Source organism: Nothoprocta perdicaria, unplaced genomic scaffold, assembly GCF_003342845.1.
Source record: "Nothoprocta perdicaria isolate Ctin4 unplaced genomic scaffold, notPer1 scaffold_93, whole genome shotgun sequence".
NCBI classification, from domain to species: domain Eukaryota; kingdom Metazoa; phylum Chordata; class Aves; order Tinamiformes; family Tinamidae; genus Nothoprocta; species Nothoprocta perdicaria.
In genome coordinates this window covers 152,332-171,914 of record NW_020456232.1, presented here as the reverse complement: position 1 = coordinate 171,914, position 19,583 = coordinate 152,332, and the positions used below count along the sequence as shown (strand labels likewise).

General features: G+C 41.9%; 2 protein-coding genes and 1 long non-coding RNA gene across 3 annotated transcripts in view; 2 read left to right on the top strand and 1 right to left on the bottom strand.

Moving 5' to 3' along the window:
* The window catches only part of XPO1 (exportin 1), a 38,145-nt gene extending 29,095 nt beyond the window's left edge, over window positions 1-9,050 (top strand). Inside the window, exons 17-25 of the mRNA XM_026052914.1 lie at window positions 193-327; window positions 1,269-1,452; window positions 2,932-3,038; window positions 3,444-3,638; window positions 4,397-4,565; window positions 5,597-5,731; window positions 5,855-6,014; window positions 6,093-6,189; window positions 6,905-9,050. Of these exons, the coding sequence (XP_025908699.1) occupies window positions 193-327; window positions 1,269-1,452; window positions 2,932-3,038; window positions 3,444-3,638; window positions 4,397-4,565; window positions 5,597-5,731; window positions 5,855-6,014; window positions 6,093-6,189; window positions 6,905-7,051 (1,329 nt within the window). The 3' untranslated portion in view covers window positions 7,052-9,050. The remainder of the gene's footprint in view (window positions 1-192; window positions 328-1,268; window positions 1,453-2,931; window positions 3,039-3,443; window positions 3,639-4,396; window positions 4,566-5,596; window positions 5,732-5,854; window positions 6,015-6,092; window positions 6,190-6,904) is intronic.
* A 6,161-nt stretch (window positions 9,051-15,211) lies between these two features.
* On the bottom strand, window positions 15,212-18,577 carry LOC112958956. The gene is made up of 2 exons (XR_003251538.1): window positions 18,527-18,577; window positions 15,212-16,943 (listed from the first exon to the last, which is right to left on the bottom strand). It is a non-coding gene; the product is annotated as an uncharacterized LOC112958956 (long non-coding RNA).
* Window positions 18,398-19,583, top strand: part of USP34 (ubiquitin specific peptidase 34) — a 126,599-nt gene continuing 125,413 nt past the window's right edge. Inside the window, exon 1 of the mRNA XM_026052909.1 lies at window positions 18,398-18,456. Within this exon, the coding sequence (XP_025908694.1) occupies window positions 18,414-18,456 (43 nt within the window). The 5' untranslated portion in view covers window positions 18,398-18,413. The remainder of the gene's footprint in view (window positions 18,457-19,583) is intronic.

Sequence of the window (19,583 nt, the reverse complement as noted above, 5' to 3'; positions counted from 1 at the left end):
TGAAGGGAAGGGATTGAGTCTTACTTTGTACGTGAAGGAAATTATGAAGTCTTTTAGTTCTTTCCTTAAGTTAGGTGGGAAAAAGGTACATACAGAGAAATTCTGTTTTCATCCATGGCTATACATTGATTGTAAAACACTGTTTACTTGTTCCATTTTTAACCTACCTGTTTGATTTGTTATTCCAATTAGGTGCATACGTTCTATGAAGCAGTCGGATACATGATTGGGGCACAGACAGACCAGACTGTACAGGAGCATCTGATAGAAAAATATATGTTGCTCCCTAATCAAGTATGGGACAGCATAATTCAACAGGCAACAAAAGTAAGTCCATAAATTTATAAGTGTTCTGTGTTCTGATAAAATTGACTTCTTCCGTCACCAGATCGCTTTTTCCAGATTGCTTTTTCACGTGACGTTGCCTTAGTTGTACATATATGGTGGTAGACTTAATGGTGAAAGTGGTGACTTAACATGATACTAAAAATGTTACTTAGAGAGGAACTTTAAATGACAATGTCTTGGTTTTATTATAGTTCGAAAGGCCTGTTTTGTGYAATTTCAAGTAGTATGTTTATTTAGGGAAAAGCAATTTTGAGTGGCTGCTTCAGGGTTTGGGGGGGGAAATAGTTTATTTAGAATAGTTTATTAAAGGAGAGTTTATTAAAGGAGAGTGTACAACTCTCCTTTACCTGACTCACAAGTGAAATTTTTTTCGAAGTAGCAGAAAACATGAAATGCTAAAAATGTAGTTCAATTTTTTCTCTTCAATCACTCTCTTAAAGTATGCTTTTATTCCTTTTTTCATTTCTCCTTGTCAGTCCTCCTTGTCAGAGGTGGATCCCTTTGGACTTAACCAGTTATCCCGAAATTTAATGAAACTTTAGTTACTCTTCTCACTTTGACTTCCTTCTTAACAATGAACAGAGACTGCCTCTCCTTTTGAACTGTGTGTCCCTTCACTTCTTGATCTTACTCCTCATGTGTTGGTTTCCCCCTGCCTTACACTCRAATAGTGCTTGTACTACTGCAAAAACTTTTGTAGGAGAGCAAAATACAGACAACTCAAGATTAATCCTGATTCTCAGTTTAAAGGAGAACGGCAAGTGCCATGAGCTTAAAAAAAAAAAGTATTATATAACTGTTGTATTGATACATATTTCAGCATACTACATAATGGAAATTATTTGAAGTACCACTTTTTTTATGAAAAGCTGAAGGGCAATTTTATTCACTAAAGAAAACAAAATACTCTTTTTCTTCAGAATGTTGATATCTTAAAGGATCCTGAAACAGTTAAGCAGCTGGGTAGCATTCTGAAAACAAATGTAAGAGCATGTAAAGCAGTTGGCCACCCCTTTGTGATTCAGCTTGGAAGAATTTACTTAGATATGCTGAATGTGTACAAGTGCCTAAGTGAAAATATTTCTGCAGCTATCCAGGCTAATGGTAAGAACTTTTCTTGTTTTCCTTGAAATTGGGGACAAATAATGCATGTTATCAAGTTTCAAAGTATGTTAGAGAGGCAAGCGAATTTTACTGCGCTCTTTGCACTGTTTGGGCAAGTGAGGGATTGCTGTGAAAGTGTTTGCTTAGATTTTCTTGCTAACCAGATGTTCTCTTATTCAAATAACAAACTGCTGTGATTTTAGAGGGAAAACAACTATAAGCCAGAAAGCTTGGGGAAGATACTAAAACCAACAGATAGTTAGAAGAATTAACGTGCAACCTGTTGAGACAAAGTTCTAGCATATGTTCTTTTATCTTGCTCTAGTTTTACATATGGAAAAGACTATCTTTGAATTCTTTTTTTTTTTTTTATTTCAAAAAGTGATAGTAGGGCTTTGGTGTATGGTACTTTGCAACTAAATAGTTTTATTATAGGAATATAACTGTAGTTAAGATCTCCGTAGTTAAGAAGTGAAAAAAAYAGACTTGTCACTGGTGACAGAAAATTATCACTTACCAATCATAATGTTACTAACTGAGGCGGTCCCGTGTCTGTGGCATGGGCTGCTGTGGCCATTCGCGACCCAGTCAAATGAGTCAGTCGGTGAGTTTTTCATCTGTGTTACTTTTCTATGCACTTTTCTAATGAGTGCAGATCATCTTTGGAAACATGAGTGTTAAATGAAACTTTGGTGTAACTGAACAGCCCCTTGACTCTGAAGTAGCATCTCAAATAGAATTGAGAGAAAAAAATGGCAGTGAAATCAGCACCTGTTGACCCTGCAGCAATAATGGCCACAGTTTGTCCTTGTAAGAAACCATCAAGTTCAGAAAGCAGTAACTGGGTCTGTAACTAGTCGGTAACTAGTTCAGATAGGATACCCTGTTGGCAGCTAGGTGATAGTGCTCATCTCAGAGTGTGTTTTCACAACTGGTTTTAGTTTGCCTGAGATGGCTTTAATGCCAGGACGAGCAGTCCTAGCTGCTTGTCCTGGGCTGAGTTCTTACAGTGTTTCCCTTGAATGTGCCATAATGGTTATGTGACTGTGCAGGAACARTCAGATCTTGACTACACACGTAGGTTGCTGTCCCTCTCCCCCATCACTTAAGAATGAAATATAAGCTTAGTCTAAGTAGTTAGGTGATTTATTTACCTCCGAAGTAAGCAGTAGCTTTTTGGGTTTTTTGAAGTGTAGGTACTGAAGGCATTAGTTCTATAATGCTGAATGGCCTCTGGGAGCTAGAATGGAGGTAGTTTTACACAAAATGTCTTTAATATTCTTTGGGKTTTTTTTGAATATTTAAAAAGCCAYTTCAGTCTCACTATTACCAATTTAAGTTAACTTTTTGATGCAAATTACATGGAATATAATTAGTTGTGTATAATTACATAAAAAAAWATAATAACAATTACAGCTAAATACAAATTGCATGGAAAATCACCTTACTTGCATTAACTGAAGCTTTAAAATTTAACAGGTGAAATGGTAACAAAGCAGCCACTGATCAGAAGTATGAGGACTGTAAAAAGGGAAACCTTGAAGCTAATTTCTGGCTGGGTGAGCAGGTCCAATGATCCTCAGATGGTAAGTAAATGTATCTTATGCTCATTTAAATGTATTAATAAGACAGAATTTGGGAGAAGTTCTTTGTTCTAGAAGTTCTTTGTCTGGCTAAATCAAGTGGGTTACAGGAATTTGTTTTAAGAGGTCTGTAATATATAAAAGCAATGTGAGGTATGTCTGAACTATATTTAAAATGGTTGAGCTTTAGCTTAGTATTCTGAAGCAGTGGGACTTAAAAGAATTCTGCCGATGCTACTGCTGATGGTTCTGGGAGTGAGGGGTAGTTTACGGCTCTGTTTAATGTATTTCAACTTACAGGAAACATTTTTTCCCTTGAGTAACTAGGCTATTAACTTGACTACGTATTGTTTGCCAAAGTTTTTATTAAATGACTATGTTATAACCACGGCTTGCTCTTTTAATTAGGTAGCTGAAAACTTTGTTCCTCCCTTGTTGGATGCAGTTCTCATTGACTACCAGCGAAATGTTCCAGCTGCTAGAGAACCTGAAGTACTTAGTACCATGGCTATCATTGTAAACAAGCTGGGTGGACACATTACTGCTGAAATACCTCAGATATTTGATGCTGTTTTTGAATGCACACTAAATATGATCAATAAGGTATTTAYATTTAAACCCCAGATAAAGTATCTCCCTAGTGAATCAAGACCAAAAAAAAAAAAATTGTTCTGAAGTCTGTCTGTCTACTTGCATATCTTGGCTTGGTAGCCTTAAAAATTTCTTGGTTTTAGTTTTCGAATCTCTAGTATATATTTTTTGTGTGTGTCTGATCGGCAAGGCATGCTTCTGGAAGCAACATTTTACTTAGTCCCACTTTAATGTCAAACTAACTGCTAAAATRTCAGACTTCCAAATACAGCACTTATCAGTCCCTTGAGTATTTCCACCTTAAATATCACAGCTGTGCAATTTTACTGTAGCCTGTGATACAATTTTGCATAAGACTGAAGCAGTGCCAGGTGAATTAGTGCCACTTTGCAATAATGTATAACAAGAAATTGTCCCTCTGCTGAGTGTAACATAGATTCTTAGCTGCATCGACACCATCTGTCTGCCTGCTTATCTGTGGAACGAGAAGAGATTAAGGTTTTACACTAACAAAATGTGGCTCAGCCAGTTGTTGTTGTTGTTAAATATTTTTTAAATACAAAGGTTTGGGGGGGCTGGGGTGGAAATGTGTAGCTCTAAGGAACTATCTTTGCTTTTTCACTTATGGTCACTTGAGCCTGGGGTCTAAATGTTGTTTGTGTAACTTTTACTGAATTGGATCGTGCTTCAACAGGGTGTCTTGTGAAAGCTATTTCAGCCATTCAGGAAACCTGAGGTTTTTTTCCTCTTTTCTTTTCCTCCCATCCTAGGACTTTGAAGAGTATCCAGAACACAGAACAAACTTTTTCTTACTACTCCAGGCTGTAAATTCTCACTGCTTCCCAGCATTCCTGGCCATTCCACCTGCACAGTTCAAACTAGTTCTGGATTCCATTATTTGGGCTTTCAAACATACAATGAGAAATGTTGCAGATACAGGTAAATGGGAGTTACAAGGGTTGTTAAATATACAGGCTCCTTCCATCTAGTAATATCAATTATATTTTTGAAAGTTTACTGCTGCATTTTTTTTTTGCATCTCTAGTTTCTTACATCTCTTTTTTCAATCCAGCTTCATCTTGTGATTTGGATGCTTCTTCTGTAGTTTATTAGCATAAAGTAATATTCTTTCCCAGCTTCAAGTTGCAAACCAGGTTTATATTACAGCTAAAATGTGTGGATAGTGTTTCACTACTGTAGGTATGAGAGAGCACTTCATTCCTGCTTGTTTTCTTTTCTGAGTGGTGACATTTTGTGAAACTGAACTGATGCATCAGTGCTTGCAAAGACATCAGTGATTGTAAGGAGGGGGACTGTGCTTCCTCTGGACAACAGCAAAATGGTAAATTCAGTGTGAGGCTTAATTAAGCAGTTGAGGGTATTCAGCAGACTTCAGTAATTAAGAAATCCTCCAGAATCTGAGTTTTAAAGAGGAGCTTGGAGAAGTAATGCACTTTTCTTAAATTCTGAAAATATTGTAGCATTGTGGCTTCTTTGATCATCTCAACTGCTGACTAAGAGAAGGTGGTTGTGAGGCTGCTGGATTTTAAAAAAACACGAACAGATGTCACTACTTTTTTGTTTAAGAGTTTGGAAAGGATAAAGGGATCAAGATGACTCTTCCATTATTTTTTGTATAATTCTGAAAACYGGCACATTTTCCCTTTTAAAGTGARTGAATAAATATTTGGTAGAGGGTTTCTCCCTGTTTCATTAACAGCAATGAAGTGATATGGTTGGTTTGTTCAATTCAAGGCATCAGACATCAAGTAACCAAATCGGAGCTCCTTGTACGCAGTGTGTGCAGCCCTCTCGTGGCTGCCTAAGGAAATGTCTGGGAAAATCCCCAGGTTTGCAATGACACAACGATTTCTTTGGATATTTATATCACTTCGGAAAAAGCAAGAAGATGCTTAAAGGTTTTACTGTTCTTTGGTTGGTCAACTTGGTTTTTATTCATATTTTTCCAGGGCTTCAGATACTTTATACTCTACTACAAAATGTTGCGCAAGAAGAGGCTGCAGCCCAGAGTTTTTATCAGACGTATTTTTGTGATATTCTTCAGCACATTTTCTCAGTTGTAACAGACACCTCGCACACAGCTGGTAAGGATGGATATATGTAAATGTGTGAATCACTTGATGAAAACATTCCTTTCAAATTTCAAACTAACTTTGTACATTGTGTTCTAAATAATAACTGTATATGTGTACCTTTGGTCTGTTCAGGTTTGACAATGCATGCATCAATCCTTGCATACATGTTCAACTTAGTAGAAGAGGGAAAAATAAGTACTCCATTAAACCCTGGGAATCCAGTGAACAACCAAATGTTTATTCAGGAGTATGTTGCAAATCTGCTCAAATCCGCTTTTCCTCATCTGCAAGAGTAAGTGAGCTGTGGTTATTTACTACTTTTAAGTGGGTTCATATGTGTTGAAATACTAACTTACATGTTTACTTTTAGTGCCCAGGTTAAGCTGTTTGTAACAGGACTCTTCAGTTTAAACCAGGATATTCCTGCTTTCAAAGAACACCTAAGGGATTTCCTGGTACAAATTAAGGTATGTTTGGCATGCTTTTTCAAGAAACAAAAAATAATTGTTCAGCAGAACAATTGTTGGAAACTAATTGGACCATTTCCTGAGTAGGCRATATAAGTCTACCTCTATGTAAAACTGTAAAAAAAGCTCACGTAAATAGCTTGATAGGGTCTGTGGATGAAAGATCATTAAATCTATTTTAGTAAGATTTACTTATATACATTAAATTTAACATATCAGTGCTTTATTCTGTGTGCCTGTAATCCATAGTTTTAAGATGGTGGTAAAATTTACTCTAGCGAGAGATACAGCAAACAGATTGTTAAAAGAGTGGTCTTAGGAGAATAAAGAGTGTTTCTGCTTGGGATGTAAGCGTGGTTTGAAACTTCACAGAATTTTTTGATTTTTCATTTTTCCAAAGATGATAAGAGTTCTAGATGACTGTAGGAAGGAGCTCATGGAAATAATGTGGAAAATGTATTTCAAAGGTTTTTTTTATTAATTTTTTTTTTTATGGTACTACTTTAAATTATGGTATAGACCAAGAACAGGTTTAATAGAGCATCCCATTCTGTAGTAGTGAAAACCTTTAATATGTTGCTTTCCTTAATCTTCTTCTATTTTATAAGAGCAGAAGACAAGCATGCAGTATGTCAGAAATATTTTTCTGGACTTTGGAAGCTTAGTATTTTCTAAAGCACTTGACAATGAACTAACAGTTTTGTGAATTGCACAGGAATTTGCAGGTGAAGACACATCAGACTTATTCTTGGAGGAAAGAGAAACAGCCCTTCGGCAGGCTCAAGAGGAGAAACATAAACTGCAGATGTCTGTCCCTGGCATCCTTAATCCACATGAAATTCCCGAGGAGATGTGCGATTAAAAACAAAAAATAATAAAACAAGTTATGCAGTTTTCTTTCTGTACAGCTACTTTGTTGTGATAGAAGAAAACAGCACTTGGATATTTGTTGACCAAAATGATGCCAATTTGTAAATTAAAACGTCACCTAGTGGCCCTTTTTCTTATGTGTTTTTTGTATAAGAAATTTTCTGTGAAATATCTTTCCATTGTTTAAGCTTTTSTTTGGTCATCTTTATTTAGATTTGCATGAAGTTGAAAATTAAGGCATTTTCAAAATATTACTTCATGCCCATTTTGTGGCTAAGGGGAAAAGAGGCGAAACATAACTTGTTAAAAGACTATATTGCAAAATTATACAATTTCCTGTAAGAGTATCAATTTTTAATTTGGGATCATTTTCTTTCTAGCCTGCCCTGCAGCCTAGGAGAAAAGGTAATGAGTAAAACGAATTAATTGTTAAGCAGAAAATTACAGTGCTGCATTTTTTTGAACCGTTAGCAGCTTTCTGGACTGAGTGGTAAGGCTAGGCTACATGTATTTGCAAGTTGTATGGCAAGTTTGCAGCAAGATCATGTGCATATCATCCCATTGTAAAGCAACTTCTAAAGAGTATGGGAACACAGTACAGTTAGTTATTTTTACACAGTTCTTTTGTTTTTGTGTGTGTGCTGTCGCTTTGTCGACAACAGCTTTTTGTTTTCCTCAATGAGGAGTGTTGCTCATTTGTGAGCCTTCATTAACTCGAAGTGAAATGGTTAAAATATTTATCCTGTTAGAATAGGCTGCATCTTTTTAACAACTCATAAAATAAAAAAAAACTCTGGCTTTTGAGATGACTTATACTAATTTACATTGTTTACCATGCTGTAGTGCTTAAAGAACACTACTTAAAAGCAAAATAAACTTGGTTTACATTTATTTTTCTTTCTTTGGCTTATTCTTTTATTGGATAAAAATGCTGTGATCATATTAAAGACTCGTATCCTGAAAATGCAGGAAAAGTCCCTTGATCTAGGCAATTGCTTGCTGCTTCTGGCTTGCCCGATCTTCAGGACTTTTGAATATGCTTGAAATAAGTTGTAACATGAATTAAGTTGGGTTCCATTTGAAAGTACGGTAGCTATTTTGACTTACCTCCATGAATAGATATTCCACAACAAATTATTATGAAATGCCAGGAATAAGGTACTGTTGCTCTATATATGGACACTTTGAAATTAATTACAAAGAGGTATTGCACTGTATCTTGACTAAACAAGTGATACTAATGCATATAAATAAATAGGTAGGCAAGATCTACAGTTATTTTTCTACCTAAAGTTTTGTATTTAAATGATTTCCAGAGACTTATGAAGTACTGATACCAAAAGCAAACCATATGAACACTAAGATTGTGTACAGTCTTGGCTTCCCCATTTTTGTAATGTTTCTCCTCTGTCTTCTAGCAGCTATTTTTCTTTTTCACAGTTTCCATTTATTTGGTGTCTAATCCTAGGACTGTTACTATGATGCAAAGCATAGCCATTCATGCAGAGCTGTAAAATAAGGTTAGACAGTTGGTGGTGTTTTATGTAAGTTTGGATACTGTAGTTGCCTTTGTGCTGTACATTAATTTTGAGATAGAAGTGCATGAGTTAGCGGTGTTCACGTAGAACCTAGCTGTGACCAGGGTGTTTCCACAGTCGCCAGCACTTGCCCCATTCTGTTTCTGAACATGTGTTTGCTTCCTTTAGTTGGCTCTAAAAATAAGCAAACAAAAAGCCAAGCCATCCCTGCCTGAAGATGATCRGGCAACACAAACAGTGCGAGTTGGCAGCACTGGCCTTTGGAAGGGACAGGTTCTCCTCAAGGCCCTTAAACGACTGGACTTACAATACAGCCTACCAAAATTCTTTTGATAGTTGCAAAAGCCATTTCTTTCCCTTTAAGAGAATACATTTTGAGTTTTCCATGTCTTTCTGTCCTGTTGAAGTGGAGCTTTGTTACATTCTGCTAATGCAGTATCACCTGTCATAAGCAGTTTGAAGTTTTTTTCTTTAAAAAAAATAGTAAAATACTGTTGAAGGACTCATCTGTCATGGACATACTACATGGCTTGTGAACAGGTTGAGAGTTGCAGCATTAGAGCTACAGCCTAGCAAAAGCTTATTGCAGCTATGCAGGCTGCCATCAATCCATTAGGAAAATACATTTTATTAAAGATGGAACTAGCACCGACAGCATGGCTTGAGGATGATTATATTCGACAAGTAGCGGAAATAAAACTGAATTAGTTTGGATATAGTGGCATTAACATTGTGTCGAAAGCGGTTTTGAAAGAAGAAGGCGGCACATAGGCCTTTATGCATGTTACTTTTCTCCACATTTAAGATTGAAACACGTCTGTGAAGCTGATGGTCTGATATTTACTGGAAAACTAATCCAAACTAAATTCTCAAGCAGCCTATTTGAAATATATTTTTGAAATAGTTAATCCAGAGAAGAATTGTTTCATTATTTTGATACATTTTTCAGATTATCTAATAAAATGTTAATTTTAGTTTCACTTCCCTTTTAAATCTAAAAACTTCACTGTGGTCTTAACTTGTTATCTTAAGAATTGGTGCCTTTCACTGATCTCTGCAGGTGCTTTTGCAGGGTTCTGGATACCATTAAAGATTTGACTTGTGTGTGTGTGCGCGTATTTCTAGTGCAGTTATCCCAAATGTGGAAAATTGACATTGTACATCTTAAACAGGACTGGTTCTAATGCACACTCTGTAAATAAGAATAAATGGATAAAAAGCATGAACCATCATATAAACATACGTAACTTGTAATTATATGTAAACCAATGTTTACTTTGCATATTTCTTTACAGATTTTTTTGAAAAATATGTACTCCAGGTACATTCATAAACAAATACTACAGGGTGTTTTCTGTGTTTACATGAATTGATTGCCTATTAGCTGATGAAAACATCCCCAAATACTTGTTTCAGGCTACTATGATGTGTTTGCTACTGTAACTGAAGCAGATTATTTTCCAAAGCATTTTAGGTTAGATTTTTTTTTTTTTAACTTGAATAATTCGTGTGTGTTCATCTGATTGGTTAAGTGACCTATTTTCCAATAAAGCTAATATTTATGCAAAAAGCTTTATAAATGCTTATCTCTGAAGGAAGCTCGAAGAGTTATTTCCAGTAGTTTTCAGCTCTGGAAAGACAGTAGGACTTAAGCTGTGGGTTTCTTTATGAAAGATTAGGAGGGTGTTGCAAATAACACAGTATTGAAGTGCTGAGTGACTAACAAAAATGAGAAATTTGCAGTGAAGTGTTAATGAATCGGGGATAGTCTTTCCCTTCGGAGGAGCAGTTATTGATGATCCATGAGTTCTGTAGATGGAAGGCTACCTTTGTATTTGCTGAAAGATGGAAATTTAGGTCCCTCTCGCCTTTTCCCCCACTTTCTTGGTTAGTCTTCAGATGTAATAGAGCAAAACAGAAGTACTGAATATTGTTTTAAAAAACAGCACGGGGATTAAAATAAGCTAAATAGCACATCGTTTCCCTATTCTGACAGTTAAAAATATAACTCTACGCTTGCTTTCTGGGGACTTTTTTTTTTTTTTTTAATCTTTCTCTCCAGGCGTCCAGATATTTTTGCTTGTTTAAGGCTGATTATAGCCAATGACAATCCCTCTACCTGAGGGGTTTATTTTTAAGAAGCCCTTGGGTAAATGGGTTTCCTTAAACATTTTGCATACAGCTCACCTTAAAAATTATTTTAAATACCTGGAATCACTGATGACTGAGAATTGAGGGGTAGGTGGTTTGCAGAAGTATCTTTTAGATGTGAAAATACAGCAAGGTGTTGTAACTTAGAAGTATGAATATAAAGTCTAAATGCYCCATTGTCCAGTCTCTAAATTGTTTGTATTACAGCTTTTGTGATTATTATTGGCAGGGCTGGAGAAAGATGGTGCGCGACTTTAGTTTATAAGATAAAGTGCTAAGAACCATAATGGGTCAAAAAAAAAGTAAACTTGGTGTTTCCTGGGAAAATAATGACAGTCGATAATTGATAAATAGTGGATATATATGGAGTGTCGTCCTTTCAGCCCTTCAAATTGTATTTTGATCCAGGTGGATGGGGCCAGAATAGCCCTGCTAATACTGCCCAGCAACAGAACCTAGGGAAGCAGGACAGTCTCGGCAAATTTGCCTTCAGCTGGATCAGGCTTGTGTGGTTTTCAACTTATTCCTGCTTGTTCCTGACTGTCAGTTCAGTAACACTGGGCAGGCTACCTCGTGGAGTCAGCAGCATCCTGAAATACTTAAATGGGCCAAATTTACTGAGTACCTGTTGCTTTATGCTCTGAGTACCTGCTGCTTTATGCTTTATAGGAATTTTCCCCCATTTGTAATAGAATATTCAGCCTCTTTGTCATCTTTCTTCAGACAGTTGACTTTGTAGGTACACACACACATGTCTGTCCTGTATGTTACCATAGGTTTTGTCCATGGATGTGTGTCTGTCTCTGCCTGCGAGTGCTGCTTTGTGCGACGGGAGGGAACAAGGACATGGGAGCGTTAGGAGGGCGGGCGTTGCAGAAGTGTTTCAGAAGTGAAAAGCCACGGCGAGAGTAAAAAGTAGAAGATGAAAACGGGAAGGGGTGAATAAACGGGAAATAGTCTAAATCAAATGTGAACAATGAGCTTGCTTTGGRTGTCCAGGCAAAACCCTGGATGGTCTTTTGCAATTATCACATTATATGATGCAGGAGAGTGGTCTTTCTTTTTATCATGAACATATTTTACATTTTACTACAGAGAAGAAAAGTTCTTTGACAAATCTTCCCACAGCCTCCTACTTGAGAGTTTTTACAACTTGTCTCCCGCTGTCTATCACAAATCCAGTAATTTCTGCAGAGACTACTGGCTAATCCGGGCTGGAGGACTGAAAGAGAAAAACTCATTTTCTCCCGAACAGAACTACCTAATAAACTGAGGAACTGACCCTGTAGCCCGCGTAGTGCTGATGCTGCTCGCTTTAACGTCTGCTAACGTCCACAAGGGCTATGTGGGAACAGAGAGATTCAAACAAAAAGCTTGACTAAATTTCTAACCTCAACTGCTACAGCGCGAGCAGGCTTGGAGGTACCACAGGAACCTCTCTGAGGTGGGAGTTGGGCTTGTTTTCCTGGTTGCACTGTGTGATTCTCACCACACCCAGGAGCTGGTACTAACATTTGTTGGAATGCAGGTTATTTTGCATTCCAATAAATGTGACAAAGCAACACACACAGCCTCACCACTAGTATATGACAAGTTATGGCGTAATTTACATTACCAGAAAGTTTGATTGTATTCTTATTATTTAGGRGACATCAAACTGATTTTCTGTCTTCACAAGGTGCTGTGATAGTGAAGTCTAGACGTGAAGTTTATTATATATGTGTGTGTGTGTATATATAATGTTGATTACTAGTGTAATGAAAGTATGACACTTTAATTTTAAAATGCAATGGTAGAATTTTAAAGACAAGCATGTAATTTCAAACATTCCTTTACACTTTCATTACTAACTTTACAGGTGGGGATTTATTTCCTTTAGTGAAATGAAGGATTTTGTTGGCAGTGGATTTCAACTTTTCCAGCATTGTTTCTGACYAGAGGCCACAGATCTAACAGGACTGGCTGGAGTCTCTGCAGTTAACAGTCCCATAGCAGAAATGGCCATATAAAACTCATACTTGCTTTTCAGCTGTCACAGCTTCCATCTCCSATTACCATCTCCTGAAATCGGGAGCAGTTTACTTTTTGTCATAAACTGTGGCAGCAGAGCAATAAATGTGTAACCTGTTCAACTGTCACAACAGCGCAAACAGAAGAAACTTGAGTCATCAGGGACAAAGCTCTGCCTGAAGTTGTCAACATGACTAACGTGAAAAGTTTATCAGTTACGTGTTCCACATTCACTACTCTGTATGTGCGTTCACATACAAAATCAGGTGGAGAAACACAAGCTATGAGGCTTAAATCTTCAAGCTGCGGTTACTGAAGCGATTTGACTTTTTCAGAGCAGTAGCTCTGAAGTGGGTATCGCAGCTTTCCCTATTTCCATCTGCAAAAGCTCAATTAAACAGCAATTCTGGGCTTGATTTCACTGCTGTGTGAGCTACAGAGCTGATGAATAGCCAGGATTTTCCTGACCCATTAATGAAAAGTATTTTTCCTGTTACTAGCACTGAATCTGCTTGTAGTGACAGTACAAGGGAAGAGAAGGTTCAGTCAAGGGAAGACCTGTAGCAGCACTGACTCAGATRGACCTGACCTGCTGCAGACCTTCAAGCTGAGAAAAAAAACCACCTCCTCCCTCATTCTTGCTGTCACGAGGTGGAGTTTTGTCTTTGAGTAGGACAGATTCCTGTGCAATTCAGGGTGCAGGAGCAGTGGCAATGACCAGCCCTAGCTTCTCAGGAGTCGTAAGTTTCGGTTTAGAGTTTTATATTTGCTCAGGGTTTGCATTTATCTTCACTTCTTTAGAACCGTGCTGGCAGTTTACTAGAGCAAATGTTTCCAGACTGCGAACAGTATCACAGTCATGGGAAGGAGAGAGGGCTCCCCTGGAAGCAGACAACCCTGCAATGATGGTATATATGAGGGAAGAAAAGATTAGGAGGAAAAAGCAATGGATGGAATTGCTGAAAGCTTAGGGTCATTACAACCAGTACTATTAATGTGTGCAGTTCAAAGAATGTGCCTGGCAGTATTCCAGTCAGCACAAAAATAGGAGGGAATCAAGGTCACCCATATTCTTCTGTTGTATTCATTGAACTTGGTGTGTGATATCATGCTTAAGACGTCCTTTTCCTTGTGCTGACTCCGGTGTTCATGTGGCTGTGCAATCAGACCAAAGAGCTGATCTGTCTGAAAAAGAATCGTTTAAGATGTTTTAGTAGTTAATTTTAGATCGCTGATCAAATCAACTGCAAGGCCTATGTAAGGAAGGAAGAGGGGAAAGAAAATTACAAATTCAGAACAGATTCTGCGGATTGTGGAGCCACAGTTTTTATTGAAAAAAAAAGGTGTTTGTTTTGGCAGATGCAGGCAACTCACTTCACTCTCTCAGTCGCCCCCTATGCCACTGATTCATTCCATGTTAATGGGAAAACTTCTGCAAGATGACATTAAAGGTTAAGGAAGTGAATAAGCATGATTTCTTGAAGATGCAATTTTTATACTATTGTGGTATAAAGTAGTTAAGATGCACTCTAGGCTTCTCTTTGCACAGATCTAACTTCAGTTTTAATAGTGGTAAGAAGTAAAGGATATTCTAGCAAACAAAGACTAATGTTACTCACAAATCTGTATGTGGCATATTGCAAAGAGAACTCAGTAACGCTACTTCCGTGAAATCCAGGAAGAAAATTACTTACAAAAGAAAGATGACTGAAATAAACCCATAGACCTTAGGAAGTGAGTACAGTGGCAAGTGAAAAATTATATGTTACATATATGACATAAGAACATCTGATCTCTCTTTGAAAGATAGTAGGATTTGAAAACGATACTTTGAAAAACAAACGTGGCTGGAACCATAATTTGAGAACAGGCATATTTCAAGTTATAACAGTTGAGACTGCTCTTTTATTCTTCCATTATACAAGTCTTCAGACTATCTTGAGGAAACCACACAATCAATGGTGGCTTTATATGGCCCAGTGCAGCCGTGCCATTTCAATAACCAAACCGCCACACCTATTCCTTTAGACAATACATTGTTTAGAAAAGACTAAGAATGTCAGGAATCAAAATAACTTCAAGTGACATATAACAAGAAAGATCAGTAAAACTTCCAAAGARCAAAGGGCAGCTGATCTCTGGAAAACTGAGTCTAATAATAGCACTTTAAAAATTCAGGAAAGCAATCTTAAAAATAAAACAATAGGATAACTTTAAAACAGAAATGAGCAAGCTTGCAAAAAAAACATGCAATTTATGGGACTTTTCATCTTTTATAATCTTTTATTGACTGCCATTTTAAAGCTATTAGTACAGAGCATAGAGAAAGTTACAGATAAGGAAATGTATCTGTGGTTTTAAACAGGGCAGTATTGTTTCTAAAGACAAGGGAAATAAGGTAACTATTAAAGACTGGGAAAAAAAGAAGCTGTGTTTGAAAAGGAAACAATATATTTTTTTTAAATGTATTTGGTGTTAATATAGTGCCTGGTGCCAAGATGGGGAAATGTTCATGATCTCAGAGATATTCCTTGGACTGGCTCCATATTGCAGGATTTTGATGCTAAAGTCACACTAKGATAAAGACAAATCATATCTCCTACATTTCAGAAAGAATAGGTTCTCCTTCAAATTATCTCTAATTATCAGTGCTCCAAATTTGAATGGGTGTTGCTTACTGCACCTGAGTGAGAGGCAATATGAATCCACCATTAACAACTAGCGTTTGGTCTTGAAAATTGGTGTGTGTAATTTTTTTTTTTTTTTTTTTTTTTTTTTTTTTACTTATTTAAGAAGCTTGAAGATCCAGCTGTGAGATGGCAGGCTGCATCTCTTGTTCAGCAGTGAGAGGTCATTAGAATAAGCAGTGCTGGCTGGAGGGTCATCTGGAAGACTTGATCCTCTCCCAGTAAGAAGAGAGCTATTTGGGTAAGTGATTGGTATTACCTTAAACTCAGAATTTAGAGTTAGTATCTTTATAAATTGGCAAGGTGCATAATTTTCACACACGCATTTTTACCAAGAAAAAGATTCCAACATGCCCACAAAATATAGCTTCTTAACCAATCCAAGCAACTCACTATTTAAACTTTGCTCCATACTAAATATATGCTTACGAGCACTAAATAGATTCACTTCCTAGAACAACATTGTTRGGTGCAATTAAGACCTCTAGATTTTTAAATAGGTGTTTACCTTTAAAAAATCCCTCAAATACACCTTTAGGTTTATAACGATGAATACTGTTATTATTTATGTACAACATGGCTTGAAAAAAAAACAATGCAGTGCAATTTTTAATATTTGCTCATAGTTCTTCCCATCTCTTTCACTGGTATGCTTTGTTATACTTAGAAGTTCTGGTTCAAAAATATTTGTTAATGTCACGTGAATGAAAAGGGCAGCCATCAAGGAAAGTATTTCTCACTTAGAGAAATTATTTTTTTCTGTATTAGTTTAGTAGAGTAAATGGAACTTGCAGCTTGCACAGACAGGCTTTGGACGAGGCATTGTAGAATGCAGTTATTCGTGTTGGCTAACTTGGAAAGTACTTGAAGAACAAGCAGCAATAAGACAAACAATTAACAAGTAACTCATTCGAGCAGTCCTTTGTCTTCCACAGTTGCAACAAACTAGGTATATAGCTACAATAACTTCCTTTTTTAAACTCTATTAGCTTCATTTCAGTTCCTTGTTGTCTTAAGCAAATGATGCCTTGATTATTGTTAGGAGAAAAGCACTCTGTGCACACTGTGTGGAGTGTTGTATGTACAGCAGCCAGGGTTATAATCACAGCTGGGATTAACATGCACAAGGGCAATCAAAAAGGAACCATATTTCAATAAAGGAATTAGGCCCTTTCATATTTTTTTCTATTTAAGCCAGCTACCAAGGAACTTCCATGYGTCTTTTCTTAATTTGGCAACTCGGAGTTGATATACTTCCTATTAAGCTCTACCACATCTGCATTGCAGCTATCAGTATGTTCCCTTCAACGTTATATACAGTTCAGTCAACTAAACTCCCATGGAATGATACACCAGGCCACCGCTGGGTGGTGACTGCACAAATAAAAGCAACTTGGAAGTCCCACAGAAATGTCCACTTTGGCACRGAGCAGCAGCCAAGGTGCAGCTGGTGACACGCTCTGGTGACGCGATCCAGTACACGCTCCATCCGACGGATCTGGGAGAGAGTATGAAARAAAGAGTGAGAGCTAATGAGTGTGAGAGCAAGGGAAGATATGGAGTCAGTTGGGGAGCGAGGAAGAGTTTGTGTGTGAGTGTGCGTGTGCACCAGAGTGTGAGAGCGTAGATCAGTTATAATTGCTATTACAGAGATGTGATATTTTATATTAAAAACTGCTGCCCCTCTGGCAGCTTGTTTTTCAGGGGCTTGAAATCCTGCAGAAAACGTGTCCAAGCAGAGTGAGCGGAGGTAGGACACTCAAACTCTTAAACTAGGAGTTGCAGCCATATGAATTACATAGCTTTAGCTAAAAGGAGAGGAAGAAAAAAGCTCAAAACTTAGATCGGAGGCCTTTATTCTTTAATAGACGTGCGTATCTCCCCAGTACGTGCAGCTCCCCGCGGCAGCAGCACTCCCCGTGACACCCGCGGGCCCGCCGCAGCTCCGCGGCCACGGGGGCAGCCCGGCCGCCCGCCGCAGGGCGGCTCGCGCCGCCGCTTCCCTCACGCGCCGCGCCCGCTCCCGCTCCCGCCTCCGCTCCGCTCCGCCGCGGGCGGCGCAGGAGGCGCCCAGGGCCGGGCCCGGGCGAGGCCGCGGCCCGCGCGCCTCCCGCGGGGCGCCGCTCCGGCGCTCCCTTCAGGCCGGAGGTCCCTCCCGGGCTCGCGGAGACGTCCCCAGCCGGGGAAATAAGTAACAACGCATTTAAAAAACGGAAAGGGGCTGCCCCAATGGCCGCCCCAACGGGCGCAGCGCGGGGAAGCGCGCCGGCAGCGGCGGCTGCTGCAAGCGGAGGAGGAGGAAGAGGAGGGGAACGAGGCCGCTCCTGCTCCGCGTGCGCGCGATGGGASGAGAACCGCCCCTTCCCCTCCCCCCCGCGGCGGGCGGGGGCGGGAGCGGGGCAGGGAAAGGCGCTTCCCGCCCTCGCCGGGGCGCGCGCGGAGCCGCAACGGCCGCTGCCGCCATTTTAGCGCGCCGGCCCCGGCTGGCGGCCCGCCCCCTTCCTCCTCCCCGCTCGCCGCTCGGCCCGCGCCGCGAAGGCGGGGCGAGAGGAAAGGGAGGAGGGACGCGGCCACCTTCGCCTCCCGCCTGGTCGGAAACAGCCGAGCCGAGCCGAGCGCCCTGTCCCCCCTCGCTCCCGTCCCCTCCTCCTCCTTCCCCCTCAGCAAAATGGCGGCGCGTGGAGTCACTGGGAGCCAGTGAGTGACTCGGCTTCTCCTCCCCGCCGCTGCCGCCGCCGCCACAGGCTCATTTGCATTGATCAGCCGCCCCATCCCCCCTCCCCCGGATCCCGGGCCGGCCCCGGCCTCTCCCCCCTTCTCCTCCCGGCCCTTCCCGCCCCCTCCTTCCCCTCCCCCCCTCCCCGCTGACCCCCGCCCCGGCCCCCATCAATCATCAATCAGCAGCACCGAGTGGATCAATCAATGGTCGGGAGGAGGCGGCGGCGGCGGCTGCTGCTGTTAATGAACAATGTGTGAGAGCTGCGCCGAGCTGCTGGAGGTGTTAAATGAGAGTAAGTGCGGTCGCCCTCCCCCGCTACCCTCCCCCCAACACTCCTCGCCCCGGGCCGGGACCCCGCGTACCCTCCTCTGCACGGGCCCGGCCGGAGCCCCGCTCCATCTTCCTTCCCTCCTCGCCTGCCTTCCCCTTCCTCCCGTTTCCGCGCTGGCCGCCTGGCGCGGGCCTCCCGCGCGCCGCCGCTCCCGGCGGGGAGGCCGGGCCGGCAGAGCCTGCGCCGCTCCGCCGCTTCCTGCCCGGGGACACTCGTGGCCTGGGCGGGCGCGGGGATGGCGCGGAGGCCGCGGGGCGGGGGGGGTTAGTCCGAGCCGCCGGGGCCTGGCCCCTTGCCCCCCCGTGGCGCGTGGCCCGCGTGTGCGGCGCATCCCCCGCGGCGGGCAGGCGCGCCCGGGCCTAGCGCGCGGCCGCCGGGCCCCAGGAGGTGCCCGCGAGCCGGCCCGGCGGCCGCCGAGCAGCTGGAGGCCGGGCCTGCGCTGGGGCGCTTTTAAGCAGGCGAGGCGGCTCTGGGTGATCCTGCCCCCCCGTCCGCCCCTCGCCGCGGCGCGGGGGGTGCCCTCGGCGCCGCTTCCCGAAAGCAGCGGGGCGGGAGAGGCTGCCCGGGCGCTGCTGAAGGGGCCGCAGCCGCGGAGCCCCTCTGCGGGACTTCCCTCCCTATCCCCTCCGTACAGGTGTCACCCGAGGAGCCGGGGCAAGGAGGGAGGCAGGGAGGGAGGGGGGTACCACGGCAGGTACGTCCTTGTCTCGCCGCCACCCCCCGGCCGCCCATCCCCGGGGCGCCGCGGCGCTGGCGGGCGCTAGGCCGCGCGCGTCGCGGGGCGCTCCGCGGGGCCCCGCGGCGCGCGAACAAAGGCGGCAGCCGCGGGGCCGGCGCCGCCGAGCTGCGGCCCGCGGCAAGTTCCGCGGCCTCGCGGGCGCCTCCCCGGGCGGGCGGCGCGGGGGCAGCCGGGCCCCGGCAAGGGGCAGCGCGGGGCGCTCCCAGCGCGCTGCCCCGCCGGCCTGGGCCGCCCCTCGGGACTCGGCGTGCGAGGCCCAAAGGCCGCAGTTGGATCCGCGCTCAAGTACACCCCAGAGTGCTGCCGTAGTAGTAGGTAGTAGTAGTAACTAGTGTATAGTAGGAGTTGA